This window comes from Anomaloglossus baeobatrachus, chromosome 6 (assembly GCF_048569485.1).
Source record: "Anomaloglossus baeobatrachus isolate aAnoBae1 chromosome 6, aAnoBae1.hap1, whole genome shotgun sequence".
NCBI classification, from domain to species: domain Eukaryota; kingdom Metazoa; phylum Chordata; class Amphibia; order Anura; family Aromobatidae; genus Anomaloglossus; species Anomaloglossus baeobatrachus.
The window spans coordinates 422,606,522-422,619,855 of NC_134358.1; the positions used below are offsets into that span (position 1 = coordinate 422,606,522).

The 13,334-nt window shown below is 40.8% G+C and overlaps 1 protein-coding gene across 1 annotated transcript in view; it reads right to left on the reverse strand.

Annotated features, from left to right (window-relative positions):
• Positions 1 to 6,409: 6,409 nt before the first annotated feature.
• TGM4 (transglutaminase 4) overlaps positions 6,410 to 13,334 on the reverse strand; it is a 67,243-nt gene continuing 60,318 nt past the window's right edge. The window contains exons 11-14 of the mRNA XM_075315170.1: positions 12,892 to 13,188; positions 9,595 to 9,761; positions 8,606 to 8,742; positions 6,410 to 6,692 (exon numbers count right to left, since the gene is read on the reverse strand). Coding sequence (XP_075171285.1) covers positions 6,551 to 6,692; positions 8,606 to 8,742; positions 9,595 to 9,761; positions 12,892 to 13,188 — 743 coding nt within the window. The 3' untranslated portion in view covers positions 6,410 to 6,550. The remainder of the gene's footprint in view (positions 6,693 to 8,605; positions 8,743 to 9,594; positions 9,762 to 12,891; positions 13,189 to 13,334) is intronic.

Genomic DNA, 13,334 nt, shown 5'->3' on the forward strand with positions numbered 1-13,334 from the left:
TACAGGCCTAATGTGTGGGGGGAAAAAACTCAATTCACCACGAATAGTCTAAATTATTGAAAAAGAACAGGATGAATTCATGGATTCAGGTGGTTTGCAATAATAACTAATCCTATTGGTTATCTGGAAAAAAAAGTTACACGTGTAGGGGCTGAATGTATATATTCAATATTCTGGTATTGTCATCTCTCTCATTTAATCCGGAAGCCTCCAGTGCTGTGTTTCCCCTCTCCACTGAGCCATAGTCTGGTTCAGTCGCTGTCCTAGTTCTGAACACTTTGTTTGTGTGTTCATTGCCTTTCTGCCAACAAGTGTTTTCAATGCTGTAATTCAGTCTGCCCTATAACCTGGCTGGTGTAATTATTTACAGCTTTCCAAGACTTAAATTTTCTCGTTGGTGTTATTTCTGAAGTGATCCCTGCTTGGAACTACATCCTACCTGCCTAGTCTTTCTTTTGACAGGTTATTACTTTTGGCTTACCTTATTTTTACTCTGTGCCTTCCCCTTGGATTATTAATGAGATATGTGAAACCCTCGATGGCCGCTTAGGAAGTAAAGGTCTGAGTCATCCAGTTAGGGCTCTTTCAGTCTACGTAGGGGCCTTTAGGGACTGCGCAGCTGAGACCTCTAGTCTATACAAGAAGTAGGTACGTCAGGTGTAGTAGTTTTAAGATAGAAAATATTGTAAAATAAGCTCTAAGTGTGCACGTCAGTGCGTATAACAGGTATATGTTTCTTGGGTGAGTATTGTGAGAGTAAAGCAATCAGAAATTATTGTATTGCCAGATATGTAAACCAGGGTTGGCAATCAATCTGGCAGGGCAAGCAATAGGCAGGAATAATGCACTGGAGAAGCTAATGAAAACAAATGAAGAACGTTTTATTGAAATACCATGCCAGCTATTCTGACCTGAAAGGGTTAGGAATCTTTTTTGAGAAACACAGTATTAAGGGCTGCTTTCAGTTATGTGGACTATGATTGTAGGGATTTGTTCAATTACCTCAAGGCAACCTATAAAAATGCAACAACTGTAGGAGAGATAGCAAATGGCTATCATGTCTAACTCTAGAATATTATACTAAACCAAAAAAACCCAGTTCAGATTACAAAGGTAGATATCTTTATTAATTAATAATAATAATAATAATAGAAGGTATAGTAAAAAGAGTAAATAATATAAAAATAGTAAATTGTATATACTTTCATTGTCCGAATAGTTTTTTTTGGTTTAGTACAATTGCCTCATGGCATCAAGATTAATTTTTTTAGCTTTATTGGCAATTTGTTGATTACATTCAAGCTTGGGTTTTTTCCCTTTCTCTGGATCACTTGGGGTAACTCGTCACAAGACCAGATGATATTATATTATAGCTGTGTGTACAGTAATGGCTAGAAATTTGTGGGTAGAACCATGCACAAATAAAGCCAATTACTTTACTCTGCAAATAATTGTATATGGAAATCTTTTCTGCACTCAAACTTATCTTAAGATACTTGCACAGTAAAGACTACGTCTCACTAAGCGACATCGCTAGCGACATCGCTGCTGAGTCACGGTTTTTGTGACGCAACAGAGATCTTGCTAGCGATGTCGCTATGTGTGACATCCAGCAATAACGAATAACGTTTGGAACACCATTCTAAGTCCGAACTGGGTGCAAAAAAGGGACCCCAACGTAGAGAAATACTTTGGCGTAGTGTTGGGGCTCTATTGCATTGATCAATTCAGTAGCTAAATTTCTCTTGATTCATATGTTCATGGCAGTAATGCAGATTCCATTTTTCACATTTTCACTCTTACATGTAGCTATTGGATTTTTCAAGTCAGTATTCACACAGCAGTTTCTGCTATTTCATGTATTCCCCTTACATAGTCACTGGTGTGCATAACTTATCTCCCCATAGTGATGTTTTTTTAGGTTTTTTGCACCCAGTTCAGACATAGAATGGAGTTCCAAACGTTATTCGTTATTGTTAGTAGTTTTTCGTTTGTGAACCCTCCCCACCACACCTATTGCCAATCCACATTATACGCATATATAGCCTGGGTCTCAGCTTCCCATACACGGTAAGTTTTTTAACTGCATGAGAGGACACACACAAGCTAGGGACCCCAACGTAGAGAAATACTTTGGCGTAGTGTTGGGGCTCTATTGCATTGATCAATTCAGTAGCTAAATTTCTCTTGATTCATATGTTCATGGCAGTAATGCAGATTCCATTTTTCACATTTTCACTCTTACATGTAGCTATTGGATTTTTCAAGTCAGTATTCACACAGCAGTTTCTGCTATTTCATGTATTCCCCTTACATAGTCACTGGTGTGCATACCTTATCTCCCCATAGTGACATCCAGCAATGACCTGGCCCCTGCTGTGAGGTTGCTGGTCGTTGCTGAATGTCCTGGACCATTTTTTGGTCGTTGCTCTCCTGCTGTGAAGCACACATCTCTGTGTTTGACAGCGAGAGAGCAACGGATCTGAATGTGCAGGGAGCAGGGAGCCGGCTTTTCCGGACACTGGTCACCAAGGTACACATTGGATAACCCGATATTTACCTTGGTTACCAGCGTCCGCAGATTCTAGAAGCCAGCTCCCTGCACACGTAGCCAAGGTACACATCAGGTAACTATAAGCAAAGTGCTTTGCTTAGTAACCCGATGTAACCATGGTATGCAAAATCTGCCTGTATGAATGGTCAGATCGCTGGTGGGATCGCTGGTAGGATCGCTGGAGCGTCGCTTAGTGTGACGGTACCTTAAGTCAGTATAGTAGATTTCTATTTATCTTGATGCTTGTACTCCTTAATGTCCAGGTGATAAACTGATACTTGTTTATTTTAATAATCATATGAACTGTACTCATATTGGGGACTGGCATATATGCCAAGCTTCTCCTAGAGGCACGATTTTCTCTCTTGGTGCTCAAAGTTGTGGTTTAAGAGTGTTTCCCATTACCCTTAAGACTCCATACACATTAGACCGAAGTTGTATTAAATGGTTTGTTTCAACCACTTCATCCTTTGGTTCTTTGGGTAGCAAACTCTCAACTTTAGGGACAGTTGTCTGAAGGATCTATCGGGCATGGCTGATATCTTTGTACAGCTATCATCCATGGCATATTTAGTATATGCTGATCATTGGGAAAAGGACGATCTATTATTTCTAGCTCCATCTTTGGATGTATCAAGTTAATATTATCAAACATTTTCCTTCACTGTACATCAAAAATGTATGGCTTCATCTTAAAAGTATTTGTACAATGTAATCACATGTATGGTGCGGTTGTGTAAATGACGTTTCATATGAACGATGATTAATCATTCCTTTTTTCGATCGTCATTTTGTGTATATGGGGCCCTTAGGGTACCATTTTTTGCATCAGTGTTTGTATGCCAGAGCCAGGAATTGAACTTACACAGGAAAACTATACTTCAAAGATTGACACCTGTTCTGTGTTTTGGAGACACTGTGTTTAGCATATAAATACGGATCAAAAATACTGATGCATGTATAAGGCCTAAAGCACAATCATTCATTTAATTGACCTTGCCCTTCATTTAACAATACAGTGGAACCTTGGTTAACGAGAACAATCCGTTCTGGTAGTGTGCTTGTTAACCAAGTTACTCGTTCAGCAAAGCAAGATTTCCCATAGGAAATCATTGCAATGCAGACAATTCGTTCCATAACTTGTTAAATGTCCCATCCTGGTGCCCTATTGTGCCATTCCACACACGTACAAACATGTACAAACACACGCACACACACATACACATATTATGCATATTATTCCCTCGACGGTCTCCTGGAACTTGCAGTTCGCCCGTACAAGACGTGTATCGTGTAACCAAGGCGACCGATGCCGGACCTTCCACACTCAGCGCACTGACGTCAAAGGCAGGAGCCGCTTGCCTCTGATTGGCCTTTTGAGTAGCGCCTGACAGGGGAAGTTCCTCCCTCATCACGATGGTTACCGGATACACGTCCTGTGGAGGAACGACCTTCCCCTGTCAGCCGCTAATCAAAGGCAGCGTGCTGGCCAATCAGAGGCAAGCGGCTCCTGCCTTTAACGTCAGGGCGCTGGGACCTGAAGGTCCGGCATCGGTTGCCTTGGTTACCCGTTACTTGCAAGTTCCAGGAAGCCGGCGAGGGAACGGAAGGTAAGGTGCACATAATATGTGTATGTGTGTGCGTGCGTGTTTGTTTGTGTGTTTGTGTGTGCTTGTATGTGTTTGTGTGGACTGCAACAGCGGGTTAGAGCACGTTGGATGTACGGAATGGGAAGTGTGTGCGGTGAGTTTTTTGCTCGTACAGCAAGGCTTTCTCGTAAACCGAGTTACGAATTTACAGAAAGCCTTGCTCGTTATGCGAAATACTCACTAACTGGGTTACTCGTTAAGCGAGGTTCCGCTGTATAATACATAATCCCATCTTTTCTTCAGGTCATCACAAATACAATGCTCACTCCAGTAAGCTATTCTACCTTCCATCTGTAGTGTGGTCTATTCACTCCTCTACTAACCTCATCCTTCTCTCAATTACAGTTAGGTTCAGAAGTATTTGGACAGTGACGCAAGTTTTGGCATTTTAGCTGTTTACCAAAACATATTCAAGATAAAGTTATGTAATTAATATTAGCTTAAAGTACAGACTGTCAGCTTTACTTTGAGGGTATTCACATCCTCATAGAGTAAGAGTTTAGGAATTACAGCTCTTAATATGTAGCTGCTTCTTTTTCAAGGGACCAAAAGTAATTGGACAGTTATCTCAAAAGCTATTTAATGGGCTGCATGGGCTATTGCCTCATTAATCCATCATCAATTAAGCAGGAAAAAAGGCCTGGAGCTTGGAGCCAGCCAATAGAAGCGGAGGGGCGGAGCTGAGCGGGACGTAAACATCCCGCCCACCTCCTTCCTTCCGCATTGCTGGCCGGGAGCCGCAGGACGCAGGTAAGATCTGTTCATCGTTCCCGGGGTGTCACACACTGCAATGTGTGCTACTCCGGGTACGATGAACAATCTGACGTGCAATTCTAGAGAAATGAACGATGTGCGTGCAATGAACGTTTTACCGTTCAATCGCACGTACCTGTCACACACTGCAATGTACCTTAGGATGCCGGATGTGCGTCACTTACGACATGACCCCGCCGACACATTGTAAGATACATTGCAGCGTGTAAAGCGGGCTTAAGACAAAACATAAGACAGAAAGACCCACAAACAAGCAACAAGTGAAGTCATCTGTAGTAAAGGCCGGCAAAGTATCACACAGGAGGAAACTCAGCGTTTGGTGCTGTCCATGGCTTCTAGACTCCAGGCTCTCTGCAAAGCATTAAAAATGAACATTATATTTATAGTAAAGTACATTTGTCCAATTTTGAGCCCTTAAATTAAGGAGCCTTTGTAGAAAGACTGTTGCAATTCATAAATGTATTACAAGATAGTTTTGTTCAACCCCTTTCATTAATCCTCAATTTCTGCATTTCAATTGCATCTAAGTAGTTTAATTGTAAATAAAAAATAGTAACATGCAAAGGCCAAATCACGAAGATTCAGTCACTGTCCAAATATTTCTGGATCATCATCTATCGTTTGTGCTCTTGCATCCCTCATCTCACCATTTCTTCACAACAAATAAATGCTTACTGGATCCCTACAATCATAGCACAGCGTGTATCTTAGACAAGGCCTCCAGTTGGTATACACAAAAATAATAGCTGTGTTGTGGGGGGGGGGGGTTACCTATAGATTGCACTGTCACCCTACAAGTGCACTAGGCAGCTGCCACATATCAATTGTCCTAAGCTTTTGCACATAACCTCAATGTAATATCATGAACATTTTTTACCCCAACGTTTGAAGAACACCATGTCTGCTACTGACTGCTGTGATGTAAATTTCCATTGCATATGAATGGCTTGTATATATTCATCCCTTTAGCGCGTTCACTCTTCGATCAATCAGTTTTTCTCATACGCTGGCTGCATTACGCCTGGACTTGTGAAAATAAGTCAACCACATTCTTTTACGTTCAACTTGTCATTATTGTATTTTATAGATTTGGTATATAAACTGTATAGATTGGCACCTGCTGTTCTGAACACTCACCATTATATTGCACCATCCTGTACACATTAATATCATCCAAACCCTCTGAATTCGGGTGGGACCAACAGTCTAAAGTACATGGGGTCCTTCCTCCTCTCCGATTTCTAACTGCCGATACTTTATACAATATAAGCCGAGTCTGGCAGCTGCTCTCTGACAGAACACGTGCACTTATTTATGGAGGAGTTGGGAGAGATAGCTGCCATTCGTCTGACACCTATTGTTTATGGGGTCATTTACAACTTTTTCTAGCCAAAAAAAAATAAAAAATCCATGAAAACCAGATGCAGGATGATTTATCAGAATTCTTATAGTTTTATTTTGTATTCTTCTTATGGTTTTATTTTATTCATGGTAAGTGCTTTGTCAAAACCTTGTGCACCAAAGGCAACAAGGCATTAATTTTACCGTACATTAAAATACATCTTGTTAGGATTTAATTAGTGATGTTAATAATCTTCTCTGCATGAACTCCTTTAATTTGCTTGGAAATTAGCTCCGCAACAATTTTCTTTTCTCCAGCTTTCTTAGGGGCACATATAATCTTCGAACGAAAGATTCCTCCTGGTCTAACATCCCTAAGTGTGAAATGAGAAAACAAATATTGAAACAAGCACAAACATACAAACAGAGAAACACCTCAAGGTCTTCCTACAGTTTCTGTGTTTCTAGTGCTAGTTATTTAGAAGCTGAAATACAACCAACCAGAAGCAAGATAACTATTAAATATGGGTCCTGCAGTGTACATATCTATATACTCAGGGGAAGGACTATCACTCTTGGAGCTCAAGGATATGTGCACATGACGTCTTATATACTTGGGTGCTGCCATGAAAACCGCCTGAAAAACCTATCAAAAAATGCTCGATAGAATGAACACATGCATCTCTATGTAAAAACAACTTTCTGTTCATATTTTTAGGCTTTTAAAAGAAGTGACCTGACCATTCTTCTGAAGTTTTCCACTTTGAAGACACGCTGTATGTTACAAAACAAGTCAATGGAAAAGCGCAAAAGATGCACTGATGTCTTTTGGAACATTTTGCAACCATTTTTGATTGGAAGAAAAAACGGTAGGGTTTCTTTATTATTCAATGGAATGAAAAAAAAACAACCAGAAAGCAACAATAAAAAATCTTAACAAAAAACACAGACAAAGCCTAAAAAAAACACTTGTGGCAAAAAAACAACTGAAAAATGCTTGGGGAAATTATAAAAAAAAAAATGGCACAAAAAAAACCTCTTGAATAACATTAAAAAAAACAGTTTTGCCTGAAGTGACTTCTGGTTGAAAAACGTGGTGAGTTTGCCTGAGTTCAAATGATGTCATGAGCATATAACTAAGGCTATGTGCACTAAGTGTCATTTTTAGGCTATGTGCGCATGTTGCGTCATGTCCATGCTGCAAATTTTGCAGCGATTTGGCAGTGCATGTGCGCTTCAAATCACTGCAGAAACACTGCTTAATGGATGCAGTGTGTCTGCAGAATAGATGCCGACTTCATGCGCTCTGGATGCTGCCTCTCCCATAGACAGAGTAGGAGCAGCATCCAAAGCGCACGAAAGAAGTGACATGCTGCATTTTTGAACGCAGAGATTTTGTCAAATTTTTGACTCTCAAAAAATTGTGTTCAAAAAAGCATCGTGCACACGGACTATGCACAATCTTCATAGGGACGCAGGACGCATGCATTTACGCTGCAGTGCTAGATTCAGCATAAATGCATGAAATTCTGCAACGTGCGCACATAGCCAGATTCTACCTGGAATCCACTTGAAAAAGTGCCACATAAGCACCTCACAAAACAAAACGCACAGTAATATCAAAATAACATTGCTGTGCACATGTTCCATCCTATATTGCTTCTCTTAATCATTTAATCAGAGTTTGGAAGCCTTGAAACAATTTAAAGAAGTAACGTGCTCAGTTTTTGCATGGCTTCCAATAGGAAGCCTCCCACTCTTTGTACTTGAAGATATAGAGTAAAACAGGCTGACGAAAGAAAGACAGCATTTTCGCTTCAGGAAAATGAATGCCGGTGTTTTTCTGAAGCGGCTTCACCTGGGGAAATTTGGTAGCTGCGCCAGCTTCTATGAGACGCCATGTGCACATAGCCTAAAGATGTGGTTCACAAAGCCACAAACCTTTTTCAATGAAGTTCAGAATAACAATACTCAGTCTGACAATCATTCATTGAATTGATCCTTGTGACCTCGTAATACAGCTTGCCCTTGTCTTCACCAAAACATACTGAGTCATAAAAGTTTGAATCACTGATATTAACTATCTGTTGTCCTCAGATGGTTTTTCTCGAATATATCCTTTGTACTTTGCAGATGTAATATCTAACTATACATTCTCAATGACACCAGGCAATGTCCAACAAGGGCTAAAATCGGAAACACAATCTTTCACCAGAAGATCATTCGTTCAATAACTGTTCAGCTTTCGGCCTACTTTTATCTATTATGTATGGCCACCTTTACTTACCCTTGATCAAACTTTTCCAGTCGGAAGATGCCAAGTCCTTCCACGTGTAGCTCACACTTCTCTAAGGGAATACTTAGAGTGTTCTTAAACGTGAAGGTACAGGTAAAATCTTCATTGATCTTCCCAGTTTCTGGCATCTGTAATGAAAATATAAGATATATATAGAGGCATTGATCACGGGCATTCACTGCACCAAATAATTATTGCATTAGAGAGTGTAGATGATGCAGTTTCTTTGCTGCTTTTTATCCACATTTTCTGCATTTGTCAGCATCAAAATAAGTGATGACAATCTTCTCAGATTATTGTTTTTGTAGTCTTTTTTTAAGGTGTTTGCCCCTTTATTTGATGCATTTTAGGGCAGATTTAAAGCAGTGTTTTTTTCTAGCAGTTTTTTGGTTTAGACCAGCATGAATTTTCTTGATCTTAAATCCACTTTGCTTAGATATGTAAAAACAGCAGATTTTCTGCATAAGTAAACACACAGGGAAAAAACACAGCTGAACGTTTGTACATTTTGCTATAAAACCTAATTTGCAATGGGGCTTGAATAATTTCACCTGTATGACACAGAAATATTAGAGCAGTACATCAGGTACATATAATGAATTGCACAGTGACTAAATGCATAGCACATAGTGCAGTATTTCTCAACTCCAGTTCTCAAGACCCATCAACAGATCATGTTTTCAGGTTTTCCTTAATATTAGACAAGGAATAATTCCATCACCTGTGCAACATTAATGAAAGCCTGAAAACCTGATTGAGGAAAACCTGAAAACATGATCTGTTGGTGGGTCTTGAGGACTGGAGTTGAGAAACACTGGCAGAGTATAGAACCAACAAAGTACTAAACAAAAAAGTGACAAGTTCATATGTCAATCAATCTTAAGTACCAATCCAGTAGGTTCTTTGCACCCCAATGTAGGTTTCACTTATTGCATTTGACCACATAAACTAGATTATAATTACATGTGATTAAAACTTACCTCCACTTTAATTGGTGGGTATTGAAACGCTGTGATCAGGCACTCACTATTTTTTTCTTGTTCTTTAGTTTCTGTTATGACATTAAGTCTGATCATGAGCTCATCATCGACTGTAGTCATACACTTCATGTATTGGTCGGCAGCAACATTCATGGGAATAGTAGCAACTACGTTTGTGATGCAACAAGAAAGGCAAAATAGGAAAATGAATACGCAGAATATTGTTGCTACATCATTAGTTATAATGAGGAGGTGTCAGGTCTCATGATTTGTCGCAGTACATAATTTAAATCTCCTTAAAATAACAATTTCTAAAACGATATATTGAGGTAATTCTCCTTTATTCCCGCCTGGAAATGAAGTTGACATACTATTTTGATTGGGAAGAGTAAAAGCTAGTTATTTATTTATTTCTACATTACCATGAGGAATAAGCAGGAAACAGCAAAATGCAGAATTTTAAGATAAGATGCTCCAGATTTGTAAATTTATGAGGAATACAAGTACTTGCTAATACAGATGTGTCACTAGAGTCCTCTCTAAAGATAACCTGTCATGTAAAAACTGCTATTGAATTTCTGGTATGGGGTTGATCTGCAGGTTATTGCATTCTGAAACCATGTGGGCCCAGCTGCAGGAAGGAAATGAACTTTATCCCTCCTGGCAGCCTGGGGCTTTCAGTCATAGGGTTGTAGCTGGTGCAGCTTCAGTTACCCCTCAGTGCATACTGAGATGCGGCTGTTACCGCTCCCTTGGCACTGACTGACAGCTGGCTCTAATGCCAAGCCAGTGAGTCAGCACCAGGGGTGACAAACCATGCTGGCACCACCCTAATGACTGAAAGCCTGAGGCTGCCTGGAGGAATAAAGTTAATTTCCTCTCGGCATAATACAATGTGCATTGAAAAAGCTTATACAGTACTTAAGATAGACATTTCCCTTTTAAAGGGAATCTGTCAGCAATATTTCACACCTAAACTATTTATATGTCAATGTAGCTCTTTCAAAGATAAGTCCAGCAATATCTTTACATGGCTGGTCTATTCCTCCATTACTGAGAAATCACTGTTTGAATTCATATGCAAATGAGTAAAAATCAGGACGGAACAGACAAGCCATGTTAATGTATTCCTGGACTGGTTTTTGAAAGAGCTATATACACATATAACTAGTTGGGGTGAAATCCTGCTGATAGATTAACTTTAAAGACGCACTCCCAATAAAAATGTAATTAACTAAAACTTTCTACATGTATGTGTAGTGTAGTGTAAGTTTTTTAATAAACTCATTGATCGCCATCTTCCCTGGTTTCCAGCACCGCTCCGATCCTCACATGACTTCAAATCCGACTTGCCAGATCACACCTGATCAGACTGAGGTTTGTCCGTAAATTGGAAGTCACTGTTACAATGTGAGTTTATGGACAAAGTGACTTCCAGTCCACACGTAAACATTAGTGTGATCCAGGAGTCAGATCTGAAGTCACGGGGGTCAGAAGAGGGCTGATGCAATGCAGGAAATGGTAAGTATATTAACGCACTAAGGGTACCTTCACACTTTAGCAATGCAGCAGCGATCCGACCAGCGATCTGACCTGGTCAGGATCGCTGCTGCATCGCTACATGGTCGCTGGTGAGCTGTCAAACAGGCAGATCTCACCAGCGACCAGTGACCAGCCCCCAGCCAGCAGCGACGTGCAAGCGACGCTGCACTTGCACGGAGCCGGCGTCTGGAAGCTCCGGACACTGGTAACTAAGGTAAACATCGGGTATGGTTACCCGATGTTTACCTTAGTTACCAGCGCACTCCGCTTAGCTTAGCGTGTGCAGGGAGCAGGAGCCGGCACTGGCAGCGTGAGAGCTGCGGAGGCTGGTAACGAAGGTAAATATCGGGTAACCACCTTGGTTACCCGATGTTTACCTTGGTTACAGCTTACCGCAGGCTGCCAGACGCCGGCTCCTGCTCCCTGCACATTCAGGATTGTTGCTCTCTCGCTGTCACACACAGCGATGTGTGCTTATCAGCGGGAGAGCAACAATAAAAAAACGAACCAGCACTGTATGTAACGAGCAGCGATCTCACAGCAGGGGCCAGATCACTGCTCAGTGTCACACACAGCGAGATCGCTAATGAGGTCACAAAAAACGTGACTCAGCAGCGATCTCAGTAGCGATCTCGCTGTGTGTGAAGTACCCCTTACACTACCCTACACACACATTTAGAAAGGGGGTTTTTTAAAGGCTTTATTTTCCATTTTTCTGTTTTTAAAACAGTGAGAATGTTAACACTAGAACTACTGAGGTAGTCATTTTGACTACTTTGCACCATGTATTTCTATATAGGTGTCACGAGTCCAGTAGTTCTAGTGTTAACAATAGCAACCATTAAAATCAATAAGCATTATCAATGTCTGACTTTAGATTTATATAATGCAGTTGCTTAGAAAAGAATTAACAACAACTAAAGAACTAAATCCATACAGTCAATAAATACAACTTCATACACAACACCTAATCATACAGGTCCTCATACCTATCACCACCTTCCCCAAAATGTCATTAAGTATTTAGAGAGGTTTAGAGGAGAAAAGTTTATTTGGCTTATTGTGAGTGTTTCTTTAAGTAATATAGACCTAGGCCTCAGTTCCAGTTGTGTTTTGCATAAGTGCAATTTGTTAAAACATCCATCTGCAATTGATTTCTCATGGCATATCAGCATGAGAAATAAATCGCTGTATGCTACGTTTGGCAGCGAGTCTTGGCTCACACACACCCATACAAGTCTATGCATGCATGGGAAACATCGCTCTGCACTCAGATGTCATCCAACTGCAGTGCGATGTATGCAGAGACAGGCTGCAGAGGAGAGGAAGAAAGTGTTCTCTCCCTCTTCTCCGTAGCGGTGATCCGATCGCAAGATTGGATCACAGTCACATGACCCTCGGCTGACGCTCACAGTAGAGGCTGACCTGAGGGTCATTAGCATATTGCTTCAGTTGCGCTTGCATTGGAAGTGAAGCGCTAATATGACCAAGGCCATAAAGCGGGTCCAGCATCAGGTGAGCACTAGAGTGATCACTTAAAGACCCACTCTAGAAAAAGCAACCAGGAGACAGACGAGGGACACCAACAGCAATGCAGAGGAGCGTCAGTGGTGCAGGAGGTATGCACTTATTTTATTAATTCATCACCACTATGCAGTGAACTAATATGTTCAAGGGTAATAGTATGAAAAGGCGGATTTTTCTGTTGCGGACAGTAGAAACAGCTGTTATCAGTCAAGTTAGTGTTGTAAATACCTTGTTTCCCTGCCACATCCACGGTCTGTATGATGGATGCCAGTGAGGCTACAATTTTGCCTGTGTACGCTTGCAGCTGACACCCAGCAGTGACCATCACTGTTTGTGACTGATTTGATTCATTTTCAATCACTATATTAAAGGACAAGGGGTTTCCGGGAGGTATCTCCTTTTCTCCTGTGATCTGTATCCTGATGCCAGGTGGTGGGGCCGCTGGAGGAGCGGCAAACACTAAACAAGTGTCTGACTTCAAGTAAGAGCAGGCGGTTCGGAAAGTCTCCCTTTCCTCTGAAGAATCTGGAAAGTAAAGATGGGTTTATATGTTTATTACATTTCTACTGCTGAAACACCTTATGTTATAGGTTTTCACTTGCCTTCTAAGGCATTATCCCAGACACAACATTTATCATGTTCCCTCAGAAGAGGAGGTTAGATGTAATACT